Source organism: Athene cunicularia (genome assembly GCF_003259725.1).
Source record: "Athene cunicularia isolate RWA chromosome 15 unlocalized genomic scaffold, athCun1 chr15_part1, whole genome shotgun sequence".
NCBI lineage: Eukaryota > Metazoa > Chordata > Aves > Strigiformes > Strigidae > Athene > Athene cunicularia.
In genome coordinates, this window is record NW_020799121.1 from 13,041,174 (window position 1) to 13,057,422 (window position 16,249).

The 16,249-nt window shown below is 42.0% G+C and overlaps 2 protein-coding genes across 2 annotated transcripts in view; one reads left to right on the top strand and one right to left on the bottom strand.

Annotated features, from left to right (window-relative positions):
- RNF34 (ring finger protein 34) overlaps positions 1–16,249 on the top strand; it is a 31,657-nt gene that overhangs the window by 3,574 nt on the left and 11,834 nt on the right. The window contains exon 2 of the mRNA XM_026859745.1: positions 11,074–11,078. The gene's annotated coding sequence lies outside the window, so the exon portion shown is untranslated. The remainder of the gene's footprint in view (positions 1–11,073; positions 11,079–16,249) is intronic.
- On the bottom strand, positions 1,902–16,243 carry ANAPC5 (anaphase promoting complex subunit 5). Its single transcript, XM_026859734.1, has 17 exons — positions 16,201–16,243; positions 16,013–16,092; positions 15,081–15,190; positions 14,486–14,681; positions 13,194–13,260; positions 11,460–11,561; positions 10,090–10,280; positions 9,098–9,179; positions 8,262–8,351; positions 7,137–7,318; positions 6,520–6,655; positions 6,210–6,284; positions 5,321–5,442; positions 4,081–4,188; positions 3,413–3,560; positions 2,650–2,812; positions 1,902–2,240 (listed from the first exon to the last, which is right to left on the bottom strand). The coding sequence occupies exons 2-17, from the start codon at positions 16,081–16,083 to the stop codon at positions 2,026–2,028; spliced, it is 2,058 nt and encodes a 685-aa protein (XP_026715535.1). The 5' UTR covers positions 16,084–16,092; positions 16,201–16,243; the 3' UTR covers positions 1,902–2,025.

The window sequence follows — 16,249 nt, forward strand, 5'->3', positions numbered from 1 at the left end:
TAAATAGTATTTTTCATCCCACTCCGGCCGCGGGCTGCGCGGCCCCGCCTTACCTCGCAGCGCAGCCGCGGGATGCAGCCGGGGTACCCCGCACCCCAGGTCCCAGAGGGACAGAAATACCCCCCCACCTCCTCCCGCCGCTGCCCGTCCCGGGGCTCCCTCCCTCCTGCCCTTGTGCAGAGAATTTCCAGCGTGAGGTCAACCGGGTGAAGACTGGGTTACCCCCATCAGCTCCTCTAGCCCCTCACTAAACGGTTGCACAACGCTTCCAAAAATCATCACCCAAAGGGGGGGTTAAAAAACAAACCCCAGTTGTTTGGAAATGGCACAGCAGCCACCGGGCCCAGCTCCCGCTCAGGTTCCAGCTCTGCAGCGCCCAGACAGAGGCGACGCTTCCACACAGGCACGGCCTTTAGCTCGCACCAGCCCTTTGTAAACATCTCCCTTGTTTTGTCCCTGCTAATTATTTGTTTTTTCTTATCGAGCACATTCACCCTCCTTGTGCCGAGCTCACCTGCAGTTTCCTGATCGACTCCTCACGGAGCAGCAGCTTCAACCTTGAGCAGGTGCAAAAACCACAGCTGACACAAACCCTCTTCCTCATTTTGCTTGGAAACTTGTGGGCGTCCCACTTCGACCCTGCGGAGCTCCTGGCAGTAGGACCATGCTTCCATCTGAGCTTTATGGATAAACGCTGCTATTTTGACCAGGATCTCAAAAGTCACTCTAGAAATCAAGTTTATGCACTTACCGTAAAAATAGTAGATGCTCTAAAAGTTTTACGGTTCAAACTCCTTGGTGCTGATTAAAGTGTAGCTGTGAGAGGGGGCAAGCCACCAAACCCAGCATTCCCACAAAGCTGGGTTACTTGTCACTGTTAGACTCGGTTTTTAAGATCAAGGCACTGATTATCTGCCAACAGCCACGCTGCAAGGCTAATTAATGAGATGGATTAACTAACACGGGACTACCCTTGTTTCAACCACACCTTAGAGCTTCTCCCTTCCTGCCTCACCTGGCAGGGCTCCAGCAGAGCCAGGTTTAGGTCTGGTCTTGCTTTCTCCTTGCTGCCAATGCCAGTTTAATCTAGCATTTCCTAGCAGGGCATTCCCAGGCGTTTACACTAATGATGTTCTGCCTTGATACAGTCACAAGGTGAGAGGTCCGGCACCCCCAGCCCCAAGGTTCACCTGCAGAAAGTTTACACTCCCAAAAGTGCAAGCCCGTCTGCCTTGAAATCCCACACTACATAAATGAGATTTTCTTCCAAAAACGAGGCTCTAACTGCTGGAAGTCAAGGGCAGCATATCGGATACCAAGTGAGTTGTGATCATTTATTCACCCATGAAACCAGAGCAGGTAAATTACACACAGCACCTAGGGGAGAACACAGACAGTGAAAACATTTCAGCTGAACCGTAGATTTTGTTCAGCACTAACTTTTCTCAGCTACTCTTTGCACAAGGACACATGTAAAGCAGTGCCAGGACTCTGCACCATTAGACCTCTCCAACTGAATCCTGGATTTTTTCCCCTCCGCCAGCACCAGAGTAGTTTAGTCTAGAGAGCAAACAGCGACTGTGGACAGGTTAAACGCAAGGACATGTTTTAAATGAGACTCCCAGTTCTATACTGCTTAAAATGAGCACAGAGGAGCTTCGCCTACATTTTCCACTATTTTTTGTACCCCAGGCTTCATAAAGCCAGCATTGATTCTGAAAATGTCACTACTAAGAACAGATATTATTTCATCGTGACTGTGCTACTCCCCTCAGCGTGTTTATAACGCAGTCAAGAGAGCCTTTTCTTTTTTTTCCCCCATTCTTACTCTTAATTCCAAGTACAGAATAAAAGTGAAATGGGTGGAAACTTTAGTTAAGTCATTACAAACAAAACGCAAGTTTGTTCAACAGAAGACCATGATTTATTGGCAGTTATTTGGAAACACGGATGACTGAATATAATAAAAAGACATTTGTAAAAAAAAAACAAAACAAAACAAAACAAATCTCATCTTTAACTGCATCACTTGAAGGCATTGATTAAGGGGACACCATGTGCCGGCAGTTCCTGGTGCAACTGACGGAACAACATGGCACATTTGTTCCTTTCCTGGGTCTTGCCTAGGGTGTGGAACAGCCGGGCTTGGAAGTAGAGAACATCCCTGAGCTGCTCTTTGCAGTCCACTTTGGCAAAATAAGTCTTGGCTTCATTTAGATTCAAGATTGCAGATTCCAAAGCTGTGGAAAAAAAGGGGGACAGTCATATTTAAGATAGTATCACAATAACAACTCCAAGCAGCACAGCTCAGTTCTAAGGCGCCCAATTAGAAATTCCTCAGCTTTTCAAAACATTTTGTGTCTTAGCAACATGGTCTTTCAGCTAGTTTCTGTTATTCAGCCTTTGCTGCAAAATATGGGTGTGAAAGTATGCAGATAAACAAGATTCCATCATAAACACTATAAATATCTATTGAATAACTAACTCCAAATTAATGTTGCCATCCGATAGGCTAGGTAAAACACACTCTGCTGTATCACTTAAACGTTTTTAACAGCGATGGTGCAGCAGGACTCCAATATGTACACTGGTTTGCACTGCTCGACTTCTGAGCACAGTTTCAGTGAGGAGAATTCCTCTTCACGCTACCTTCAATCTTCTTTTGTGGAGTGTAGGAAGCTGCAGAAGCCACCTGACATTTGGCCACCAAGAACATGGCACAGCCTTTGTCCAGGACAGCTCCGTGGGCCAAGACAGGTTCTATTGCCATGTGCAGAATACTCAGGGCTTGTTCAGGAATTCCAAGGATCAGCTGAAAGAGAAATACTTGCTGGTCTAATACCAGAATCCACTGGTGAGAGCAGCTTCCTCAGAGAAGACCAACATAAGCCACGTCTGTTTCTAATAACGTAACACACTACAGGCAAGGACGTAAATTTTTCCCCCACAATCTTCTTTTAAATCTAAACTTATTAGTAGAAATGAGCTACTATCTGAAATGATTAGGCATGGCTTCTCTGCTGCAGTCAGTGCTGACAACCCTGTCTCTGCCAGCTCAGAATAAACATTATAACTGAACTCCATTACAAGTGTTATTTTTAATTCAAACTCATGCCAAACCGTGCTACTAGAAAACCAAAATACTAGCAGAAAAAATAACAACTAAAGAAATGAAGGCAGGGCAAATTTGCCTCCTTAATTACATGCAATAACTACACATCTTACTAATACACATGAAACTCAACTTCTAACAACTTCCTCAACAGATATTACATTTAGAATACACTACTTCAAAATCGATAATTTAATTTCTACAAGGCTGTGTTCTTAAGTCTCACAGGAGTAAAACCAGTATCCAGATCCCCAGAATAAACGGTGCCTTCAGCCCTGTGAAAACACAAATCAGACATACCTGGGAGAAAGCCAAGTTCAGCACAGTTTCAGAAGCCAAGTACTGCAGACTGTATTCTCGAGAGAGGGCAAGAGCCTGCAGCAGGACGGGCAGCGCTATGGTATGACATGAGGATCTCCAGTAGAGCTCTGCTATTGACAGCAGCACGCTAACCAAAACAGGGAGAGAGAATTGCAAACGTTTTCTTTTGATGAAAGATGTCCACTTGTTCCCCAATTATTCCATCCATAATGGTATGGGTTTTATTCTGAATTACATTACTGCGTATACCATAAAATTCAGTTACACCCTTAAGAGGAGATGCCACTGACACACAAAAGATTAAATAACACTGAAACTACTCCGAAGGTTAGGACCAGGCTACAATTACACACATTTCTATTCCCTATTTATTTTGGATGCAGTGTTTCCTCCTCTCCCAAGTCTTCACAGAACTTTAAAATAAAGATTTCTACCTTTTAGCTTCCATATTAAAGTTTACTAGGTTTCAATTCCACAATATTTTGAGGATTCCTCCATATCATGATTAATAAATGAAATTATTCTGTAATCTCCAAATCATAGTAGGTAATCTGAAGACTAGTGAAGTCTGAACACAGACAAATTGAAACAGCTGATTCTCATCACTGCAAAGTGGCTTTAATAGTCTGAAAATTAAACATTCTTACCTAATCACCATCTCAGTGTTCTTGATTTTCTGGCAGTGGATCAACAATTTCTGCAAAAGTTTGTGTGCCTCTGACATTTGATTTTGGGCTTTCAAGACAATGGCTTTTCTGCCGTGGTAGAAAGAAAACATCACTCATCGTATTTTTATACTTTAGATACAATTCTGCTCTTCAGAACACAGTAAAAGAGGTCTCTATGTTGTGACCTCTGTTTGTTTTAACTGCGGAATGGCATTCTGGCAAGGCATACGCATGCTACACACACCGGCAGGGGGGAAAACCAGATATCTCTGATTCCAACTGGACAACTCACAGGCAGAAAGGATCCAACTCATAAATCAGCTTTAGATAGAAGACAGAGATTGCCAAAACCAAAGGCCAAAGAGGCAGCAGACGCAGGAGGGCATGCAAGCTAGAAAGCATAGGTAATTATTTGTAAGAAAACCAGGTATGAGGTCAAGTAGCTAAAATTGGCTTGAGCTAACAACGATATGGAGCAACAGGGAAATGAGAAACAAATACACAGCAGTAGGGGATGTGTACAAATGCCCTGAGCCCAGACACTGAGTAGAATATTTAAAGATCAGGGAAATCACAAACAGTCCAATTCCAGAAGGACAAGCATCAGGTCCCACAGCTTGAATACTGATCTTCCGGCTTCCTGGCACTGCTTATGTTTTTAGGTGTTTTGCCTCATTAAAGCAATTTCTTGTTGATTTTCAACAGTAAGTTGTTTTCTGTACACACCAAATGACAGGTCCTAACCCTACCTACTTCTAACACGTCGTTCTCATTTAGAAACAAGAAGCCATTAAGGTGAGAGAAAAATCATATTGTTCCATTTTGTAGATGCAGAAACCAGGACACAGAGGAAGACACTCAAGCTCAGACCAGGCTATGGGATGTAAAATTCTGCTTTGTGCTTAGGCTGGAGGACAGTTACCGCAGCAGATTCTGAAGAAGCATTTTGCTTTCTCACAACAGATCTACAGCTCTACAATAACGCCAACTTCAGCAGTGCTATTCCAGTTCTTAAAATGTCCAGAGAAACAACTAGAAGTTATTACTGCAGGACACACTCTAATGGAATAAGCACTAAAGGTTAGACAACGTGACCACAATTAGTTCTGGAAAGGGAAGAACATGTAAGCACACGTGACCACCAGCAATCATTTTGCTAAATTTTTCATTATCTTCATAGAACACACCTGTGAGCATATGCAGATTCATGATTTCTTACCTGTATACACCTTCAATGCTGTTAAGTGCTGTAATTCCTGCTACGAGAGAATCTGCTATATGATATCTGCCATCATTCATGGCTCTCTCAAACTGGATTTTCTGATCAAACAGCATCCAAAGCTAAACAAAGAACATTCAGGAACAAGTTTTAGAAGTTGTGCCTGCTCATTTTCTAATCCCAAATTAGAACTTGCTTTTTATTTTCCCCTGTGGATATTTATGTCTAGACACAACTCATTCCACTGTCCAATTACTGTATTTACTAAATTACTGTCCTCAGTGGAAATGCTTCAATGTCTGGATTAATGCTTCAATACCAACGCTCACCTATTTGGCTGCATTTTAAGTTAAAAAAGCTCATTTAAATCATTATTAATGCTTTGAAAGAGTAGAATTGTTCTGTAGCAAAAAGAGAAGGACCAAGCCATATTTCATGGAATCTCGAACACTCCGCAGTAAATACTATCTTATAGGCCCGTGTGTTAATGCGCTTCCCAGTCACACAGAAACCAGCCTACTCTCTCAGTTATTTCTGGGTTGTAATATATCAAAATAAGTAGCACTAATTAAACAGAACTTTGAAGCTCCAAATCAACGCAGAGCTTTAATCCTGTATGTGCTCACGAAGGAGATGTATTATTTCTCTGTCAATGACATTTCTACTTAAACAGTTTTTTCTTAGGAGGCTGTGGTGAGACGTTTGTCTAAACCAGAGGCATCTTTTTCATGTTTCTGTAGAAAAGTTTATGCCACAGCTTCCTGTGAGGTCAGGAGCCAAGTGGAATTCGCAAATGTGTAGCCTTGAGGAAAGCATTCAGATGCAACGGAATTCAGATCCTATTGTATAATAGTTACGTAATTTACAGGTTAAATTATAAATATTCTACCTGTGCATGCTGACTATTGGGAGGGAATCTTTCCTTCAGATGCTTCAATATTTCAGAAGCAGCTGCAAAGTATCCCTGCAACACAGGAACAGCACTGATTAATGCACGCTGGGGCAAGCACCACTCCCCTCGATTTCAACACAACCTTCATAGCCAGAACTTGCCAAGCACAAACCCTGCATTTTCTTCACCCCCAACGCAGACATTAAAGGCAGAACAAAACACGAGTCAAGTCTCGCCCTCTCTGTCAATAACACCCACGCATCTTCTCACCCAGATGACATTTTGTGCAACTAGCCATAAAACTCACCTGCTCTGCGTGCAGCTCAGCCAGGTGACACAATACTACAGCGAAGGACTCTGTGTTATTCTGCTGAACGCCCACATTCACAGCCTCCAGACTGTTCATGCTCAGCAGTGTTTGGGCTTGTTGAAGTGCCATGGTGCTTGTGCAAGAGAAACATCTTTTAGCTTTCAAGCAACAAAACAACCACCATTTTTAATCTATGGTCTTGTTATGACAACAGTCTACATTTTCTGGTAAGACAGGGGCCTGGGGGAGAATGAAAACCTGTAAAACAACTGCTATTCAGGAACTCTGCACTATGCAGGCACGTCAAGTACTACATACCAAAAGCTGCACACAGCCTCAGCACAGAGATGCTGAAAATGGGGGCACAGGAACAACTTGTGATCTATTTGCCGCTACTAAATGGAAACTCAATCCCTTCTCCAGTACGAGTTTTAAAGGAACACAAGAGAATGGAAATAATTGCACTCAGCCTGTACTGAATCACAGTCTGATTGCTTTATTTTAGTGCACTGGAGAGACACAGTCACTTGTTACACCTATATAAATAACTCAAAATGCATTATGTGCTAATAAGCACAGTGAGCTAACCCAAGAGGTCAAAAGAAAGAAAATACCTGCGGCCGTATAATCTCCAAATGGCAGTCTTCTGTGCTATACTGATATCAATAAGCTCTGACAAACTGTGTTTCCAGTGCAACAGATCAGAATCTTTTAAGGCATCCATTAGTTTGTTGGCAGCCTTTCCTGCAAAAGCTCTTTGCTGAACCAAGGACTGTATTCCCAGGGAAGCAAGGTACTGGGAAGAAGGGAAAAAAAAATAAAAATACCAACAGCATTGAAAGACTAATAGAGTACAGGATGCTTACAAATTACACCGGAGCAAGAGTTCTAAACTAAGAAAAATATCCCAAAGAGGTGATGTTATTCAGCACAGACAAAGGAACACTGCTCGAGGCATTTCTTTAAATACCCACTTATGCACACCCACATGTAAGTGAATGCCATTTTGTCAGATGTGAAAGGTAATTTCCACTCCCCCACACAGAAGTCTTAAAGAGGATGACAGGGCTTGTACTTGGATTTCTCCAACGATGAAACAGCTGTGAAAACACAGAGCCTTCCCTCCCCTTCCCCACCAAGCAGTCATGTCTGCTCTCGTCTCCCAACATCAGCAGTTTAGTTCCTTTTAGAACAATCCTCTTAAAGAGTTTGCAGATCTTGAGGAAGACAGAACTAAACAGCCAACAGATTCAGGGCACAAAATTATCTCAGGGGAGGGCTGCCTTGCAAGATTTCACAGCTGGGACAGAGCTATAGAAGTAAACATGTGTTCAAAGCCCTGCCAGAGGCATCAGCACTGAGTTTCAGGGAAGGCAGAGGCTTAAGAACCTCCCTTGAGCACCAGCAGATTGTGCTACAGGCCAAAGGCCAAAACGGTCCACAGGGCCAGGCTAGTAGCCACAGAGAGTTTTTCTGTTTGAAAAACAAACAAGTTAGAAGGAAAAACAGTGAGCCTGACAATAATGAACTGGCATTAAAGCAACTGAACTCTGGTTTGTTAACATGAAGAGAAAAACCAACAGAAACAGCTACATTCTGGAGTGTTAAAATAGATCTGTCTAAATTCTGTGATGTATTTTGAACAGCCCAAAACCCCCAACCCTATCTAACACACGTGCTCTCCTCACCGCACGTCTTTGTTCTAGAATAAAAGTTAAGGATAAATGAAACGGACTTACTGGCAACCCAAAATGTAAGGATTTGTTTACAGAGTGCTCCAGCAGAACACAGCTATCGAATATCTTCTGCTCCAAGATGTACAACCAGCTCTATCAAGGAAAAAAAGATAAAATCTCATTGCAAATAGCTAATGGCTGCAGCACTTTTAACTTCTCTCACTTTTTGCACAGCCCGCACAAAAACTCACTGGAAAGACAAACCACTCTTTAGAATTAATATGATACTAAGGCAACTTCTATTAAATGCTGCACAGCAAAAGAGATCTAAAGTGCAGCTAGGCTGGGACACTGATTTGACAGTGGTCGATGCTGGATGTTCAGACTAATGCACAGAAACCCCATTATACAGTTTGCTGCAGAAAGCAGTATCTCAGGAGTTTGATAGCACTGACGCCAGTTCATTATATCAGTTAATTACAGAACAAAATATAGAGGAACCCAAGTCCTTCCCTCCTCCTTTTTGTTTGCTCAAAAGAAGGTGGATTACACTCTGAGAATCCAATAAAGAGGAAGCTGAGGAAATACTTTGTCTCTTTAAAACTTCTAAGACTAAACTTCGAGCTTAGTTGTGAGTTCTTAGCACTGTGGGATCACAATTCCCGTTTAAGAAAGTAATCAATCCTTCATTGCAACAAAGCCATCCCATGATCTCCCTACAGTTTGTTGCTCTGGGTGACCCACCTGCCAGAAGCAGCGTCATCCTGTCACCCTGCTGCTGGACAGTCACATTTAAATTACTGATGCATTTGATGAGATACTATTGTAAGAGTGTTCACCGGGCAAAGGCTCAGATAACAGAGGCAAAGGTGACTTAACCTCTGCTTCAACTATCTTACCAGGCAGTGCTGCAGGCAAACATGGTCGTTAGACTCCTGTGCAATCCGGATGGCTTCCTGAAGTGCAAGTTCAGCCTGCTGGCTACCAGCAAACAAAAAGGGAGAACGTATCAGTATTCCCACAGGGCTTAAAATACAGCATTATGATCCAGAGAAATACTGATCTAAATCATGCATATCACACTCAGAAGATAACTGATTTTAGAAAGCCTGTATTTTCCTCCCAGCACTTTAGAAGTATAGAAGTCTTGAGGATAATTTGCAAGCCACTACAAAAATGCAACTGTAACCCCCAAGGGGGCTTTGAAACCCTGTCCAGGCCAGCCTGCCAAGCTATTGTTTGAACAGGGGTAACGTTCAGTATCTGCCTGCATAGAAAAATGTTGCTGCTCTCAGTTCTGCAGCCGTCCTTGCCATCTCCAGTCCTTTTACATGATGCATGCAGGCAGCAGTCAATAAATACAAACCATATATGAGATGGGTGAGCCAGCTTTATCAATAAAATAACACCCACCCCATGGCATTTTAAAATTTAAAAAAGCCCAGATGGCTTTTTTTTTTTTCCTTTTTTTTTTAAATTATTCTTTCTTCCTATCATCAGCTCTATGTTGATTTGAATGTTAACAGAAAAGCAACCACACTTTCTTGATAATATAGCTGAAAATAGGCAGTCATGTCCATTGACCTTTCTGAGGTCATGGAAATGTAGCAATTCAGAACTTAAATACCTAGGAACAGTTGCAACCAGACATAGACAAATGTCAACTCTTAACCCTGCTGTAGATGGCTCAGTTATTATGGAAACCGAATAAATGTCAAAATAAACCAAAATAAATTAAGATCCCAAGAAAATTCCAACCCAACCCAAGTACAGCTGTCATCAAGTTAGAGAAAGCCCCTCCTTCTCCTGAACAGATTTTCAGAATGAACAAAAGGTCTATTTATCAGCAACAAGATGAATTTTAGTTGCGTGGTACAATATAGGGACTTACTAATGGCCAAACCGGCAGTGCAGTGCAGCCAGGTTCAGAGCAGCATATCTCAGACTCCGACCGTAACCTTCATCCCCGTTGCTTTTGCTTTCTGCTCCAGTGAGAATTAAACGGTCAAAATAATGAAGGAGGCTGTGTGTTGAACTGAAGACATCTTGCACTCTGAGGCTATTTAAGTAGCTTAAATAATGCTAAAAAATGAAGAAAAACCAGCTTGAACTATATAGAACTATTAAAACAAAGGTTTTGTTTATAATTATTGTGTATCTTCTTACTAATAAAGGTTGCCTAACGAGCACAACCCTGAAATACTGTATGGCCAGGAAAGTGCTTGACCAGAAGTTGCAGCAATATTGAGACTACCTGTGCAAAATTTCTGCAAACGTTGGGCACAATTGGTTGTTTTTCCCTATAAAAAATCTTCCAAATGGTGTCCCATTGGCCAAGATCTGGCCGTCAGAACTATCCCATCCAGTCCGAGACCTCTACGTTGACAGAATGCCTCTATTTATGTGCTAAGCAAGAGTGGGAATGAGGCATGACTCCCACAGTGTCTGCGCTCAGGAAGGTACTCAGAAGCACGAGCACTGCTTCCAAACACTGTGCAAATAGAAAGGAGATGCTAAAACTTTTTATTTCCTTCCTGGTACTCAGACCTGGGCAGGACAGCCCTTTATGTCAGACAAGCAGGACACTGGAGAGGACTTGGGGAGTTGTGAAGTGCAGCCCCTGCTAGTGCAGCCCTTTCAAAAACTTGTCCCCAAATGGGAGCAAAGACAATCCTGTCTGTCTCAGCCCAGGGCTACCAGGAGGAAGAGTTAGAAAGTAAGGCAGGAAAGAGTTGACTGGGAACTCATGTAACTCGCTCAAGAATAAGCTATCAAGGAAAAAGACAAGTGCTCACAGCACAAGTCCGGAACCAACTCTCAGTGCAAGTTGTCTATCACTTTCAGTACAAACTGGTATTAAGCACCAGAAGTAAAGTGAAGGTCAATAAGCAAAATCAACAGATTTTATTGCACTTAACACAGACTTTTAAACTTGGGGAGCCTGAGGCCTGAAATTTCTTAGCAAAATGTGTGTAAAAAGAAGTAAATTTTAGTTCAACAAGAATGAGCTCACATAGTCCCACCAAAATTAAGAGGATTATTTCTGTGCAAAAAACTAGACATGTGGTTAAGTACTGAGCTTAATTAAGGTTTCTGTACCTTCAGGAGTTTCAGTCTGAATTACTAAACATTTACATGCAACTTGCTCATTTTTATCATCTGCTTATATTTCAGTATAGAATAAATTACTCCCAAATAATCCCATTCTAGAGATAACAAATCCCTTTACAACCATTTTGGATGAAGAAAAAAAATACTTACCGCTTCAGCAAAGTCTGGATTAAATTTTAACAAGTTGTTCAATTCCTTTTGTAAAGATGCTGGAGTAAGAGCCTTTGTTTCGTCATTCTTCAGTAAAGAAGCCTGGATTAAAAATGGAAAAGTAAAAGTAAGTTAAGTAACTCAAACCAAACTGCAGGGTTACAATATATTTTGATACATGCTTGTCAGTTTGTTATCTGCTTGGAGAGAACATTAAAGATTATTTTGTAACAGCTCTGTCTACTGTGATGATGAAACATCAGTGGCAATTTTATTCTATACTATAGTGTAGCATTCACTTTCCAGAGATCAGAGAGACCAAGTGAAGTAAAAGCTTATTTGAAGAAATGTCTGAAGGTATTTAAAGAATTCCATCAAAGTTTCTCTTTGAAGAACTAATACAACAGATCGCTCACTGGAATTACATGTATCTTCTCACCAAAAAAAAATATATCATGAAACTAAAATCTATAGTTTGATTCGGGAAGTAGATCAATTAATAAAAATTGGCAATAATTTAGTTCCTAGAATAAGCATCATTGAATAGTGAATAATAAAGAGACTTCAAATTTCAGAACCATCCTAAACATCCCAATTCCTCCATAATACTCTAATTAGGAGGAAAAAGATAAATATTAATGGGACAAAAAAAATGTTAGTTAGGAAAAAAAAATAAATGTATACACACAGCTGGAGCTAGATCACAGGGGTCTGTGTGCCTGTGGTACCAGCAACTGGAGTGGGGACCAGAGGTGACAGAGGCCCGTGTGTCTGTGGTGCCAGCAACTAGAGTGAGCAGGAGTACCCGTGTCAGCGGGTGACCACTGGTGAACATCCATCCAGACTAGACAGAAAGTTGGATAAAAGCTTGAGCCAAGTATCGAAACAGTGATAAGACTGGGCCAGATATGCCTCTCTGAATGAGGGAACTAGAGAAAGTCCAGGCCAACCAGGAGGTCCTGGGCCAACTGATGAAGACTGTGGGGACTTTGGGTCAACAGAGAGATGTGTTTGTATGTGTGGTGTGTCCTTCTGCTGGAGACAACTGGAGACAAGACAATCCAGGGGCCAGTTACTTGATAAACTGAGCCTATAAGCCCAGTTACTGGTGGAATAGAGAGAAAGAGCACACACGTGTGTATATTCCACAGGAATGGATCTTCAGCCTCATCAGCCAGAGAGGGAACAGGCTAACAGCCAGGATGCTCAGCCTCAACACTGGTTGCACCTGGGCTCATGGAGCTGCAGGAGCCTTGTCATGAGCAGGCTGCCAGATTCAACAACCCCTAACAGTAAAGAACCTAACAGGACTGAGAAGTTACTTTAAACTTTTAAAATGTATATGAAACATCAAATAATATATGTATTTTATTTTTTTTAGCAAGCTATTATAAGCATGCAGTGCATTTACTGACATCTGTGCCCATGTGTCTTTCTGCTCCATTTTGTATTTACCAGCTGGAATAATCAACAAAAGTGCACATTTCACAGACATCAACTCTGAGGTGAGCGGTCAGAACAGAAGTGACCTTCTCAGAGTCAAGTATAATCATATGGTGTAAAGTCTAGATAAAACACTTCTAGCCCCAGGCGCTCATACTGAGCAACTATGTGCAAGAGATCAACAAATCTTTAACAGACCTAAGAAAACATCTTGTCTGACACTGTGGATAAAATTGAAGGTGAAATTCAGGTTATGGATCATTTACTCAACTTTATTCAGAATTAACATACCTGCTGAGAGAGAAAATACTCTGCTTGTTTCTGGGAAAGAGGCCCGCTGCAAGATATCTCTTCTTCCCTGATAAAAAGCACTCTGGTTAGAAACAAGGCCAGTGAAATAGAATACAAGGAAATATATTTTATTAGACATTCCACGCTTTTGTTTTATAAAGTTTTATGATATTATAGCTCAAAGCATGAAAGGAAACTAAGGGAAAAAAAGCTTAATAAATAATAAAATTCACTACATCAAAGTTAGCAACCCAAATGATTTCACAGAGTCTAGCTGCAATCTTCAACCGGCAGAGACCTCAGTCAGTATGAACGTTACCCTAAATACACATGAAAACCCAAAGAAAAACAGCAAATAGAAGATTTGGGGTTGACACATTCAAATGGCTTTGCTCTGGTTTTCCTTTCTTCTGAAGACAGTCACAATGAAATGAACTGACACTCTGGCCGCATAAATCGCTCCAGAAAACAGCTGTTCTGCAAGAGCGGATAGAAGTTTATTCCACGGAAAGGCAGCAACTACAGCAAACAGCCAGAAAGCTGTTAACTGACTCATGCTGCAGCAGGGCATGCACAAACAGGAGTCTATATAAAGACAGTTTAGAAACTACATTTTAACTATATGGATACACAAAATGCTGTTAGGATTATTCTTACAGCGGAGCACCTCTTTAGCGGGTGAAAAGTCTCGATATTTGTTTCTCATTTTTGATGTAAATAGACACAAGTTCTTTTATTTGGAGAAGGACAAAAAGAGAAACCAAAACCACTAAGCTTAAACTTTTCCTTAGGGAGCAATCTTTCCTCGTTGGAAGCAAAAGTGACCTCTCCAGCAGCTTTGGCACATCACACACTACCACGACCACAGAAGTCGTTCAGCGCGGGCTGTACAGAAGGGAACTGTGGGCAGCATCTGGCCTTCAGCCTGTGATTCCCTGAGCGAGCATGAGAACAGGACTGCCATCTTCTACCAGACACTGAGCAGAACTGCTGCCATTTACAAGTGTTACCACATGGTGGCACCACGGAAACGGAGAGGCCACCCAGCTCTGCCAGTGGGCAGGAGGCTTTGAAAAAAAAACAAAACCAAACCCCCAAGATTAACAGTCCACTGTATCTCAATATTGCAGCTGAAGTCATTAGTGGTAGGACACGCACAGGGCCTAGATGAGCATTCGTGGAGTTCAGAAGGTTTACCAGGATAATGCTTAAATTTACTCTGATGTATACGGAAGTAATCTGAAATAAGACTAATTCTCTAAAAAAGAAAGGCTTTAATATTAATATATCACCTTAGAGGTACATCAAGTTCTTCTTTCTCCATTTTCCCCTCCAGTTCCTCTGTATTTGTCAGTTCCATATCAGTCTCATCAATTCCATTTTTTTTCTCATCATTTTGAAAGTACTGCTGAAGTGCAGTGTAAAGTTTATAGACCTGACTAAAAGAAAGCTTATTGTATGCCAAGATCATATGGCGCAGAAACAGACCTGCAAAGGAAAACATCTGTTATGACAACGATCTGTAAGGTTACTGTTTCAGGGAGGAGGCTAGAAATCATAACCACCACAAGCTTAAATGGCATTAATTAATTTTGCTTGAGTGTCTCATCTCAGCCTACCAATTGGAAAAACTCAATTTTGCAGGGTGTAAATCTGGTATTAACTTAAGAGGCAAATCTCACAGGCTATCTGATCACAGAAAAATTGTTAAGATCAGTGAGAACTGCAATATATACAAAATTATTGGTTAATATGAAACATCTGAGCAAGAGAAAAATCCTATTACGCAACTTTTACAACTCCCCAAAACAAAAACTAAAGCTGTATCCTGAGTGAATTACATCAGTGATAGCTATTTCATCAAATATATGGATAACAATTAGTTACCTACTACACTTGTTTTATGAACTTCTGGCTCTGTCCCTGTAAATGAATCTGAAAGATCATCAAAAAATTGTTCCATGTCTTTCAATTCTCCTTCTGCCATAAGTTTTAACCTAAACAGGGATAAAACACATTTTTTAGAGTATTAATAAAATGCATCAAATAAAATATTCTTGTTTCAGGTACAGATTAGCAAACACAAACAGAAACAAGTGGCAGCTAATTCATTAGGCCCAGAATGTTTTTACACTCATGAGCCAAATCAAAACATATTAAATATCAATAATAAGCCAAATAATAACCAGGTTTGGTTGGTTTTTTTTTTTCCCTTTTTAAAGAGTTCTTTTAATAAAGAGAACGATTAGAAGACATTGTTATTCTTTCAACAAAATAATTTGGAACCCAAACCAGACTGATTTTTAAAACCAGATCTTCTGTATGATAGGAACTTTAAAACGGATGGCTTTGACGTTTGGTTTGTGTACCTTTCAGAACTTATTTACAAAAACTGAGAAACCTGAAGAAGTACATTTTGGCTCCAAATGTATGACTTTTTAAACTATACGTTTACACATCCCAGAGCACTTTTTCACAGACATCAGAGTGGATATAGATATGGCAGAGCCTGCATATAACAGCTTTATCGTCTTTCACAGAAATACTGGTTGTAGCGGCGGTGCTCTCACGTTTCCAACACAAAACACGGAAAGTACAAGAGCGAAGGGATTAACCGAACAGCGCAAGCAGTTCCTCGGCCTCCAGCAGCAGGGAAGCCTGGCTCGCTCTGATTTCGGGTCCCCTCCGCTGAGAGCTCACACGGGGGCCGGTGTCCGGCCCTCAGCAGCTTTTCCCACCTCGGCCCCTTCCCCAGGCACAAGGACCCGGTTTAGGGGTTTCCTGAGGGCGGGGAGGGGAGGCGCGGCCCCGGCTCCCACCTGATGTGCACGGAGCTGGCCAGGTGCGGGCAGGACTCCTCGATGGCCTTACGCAGTCGCGACAGCGGCATGTCAGGGCCCTGGGGAGGAAAGCGACATGTCGCGACAGGCCACAATGCAAGCGGTCCCTTGGGGTCGCCCTCCCGTCCCCCCCGGGCCCAAGGCCCAGGCCCAGGCCCGTCCCCGACCTGCAGCAGCGGCAGGAGCAGCCGGTTGAGCCGCCGCCGCTCCAGCAGG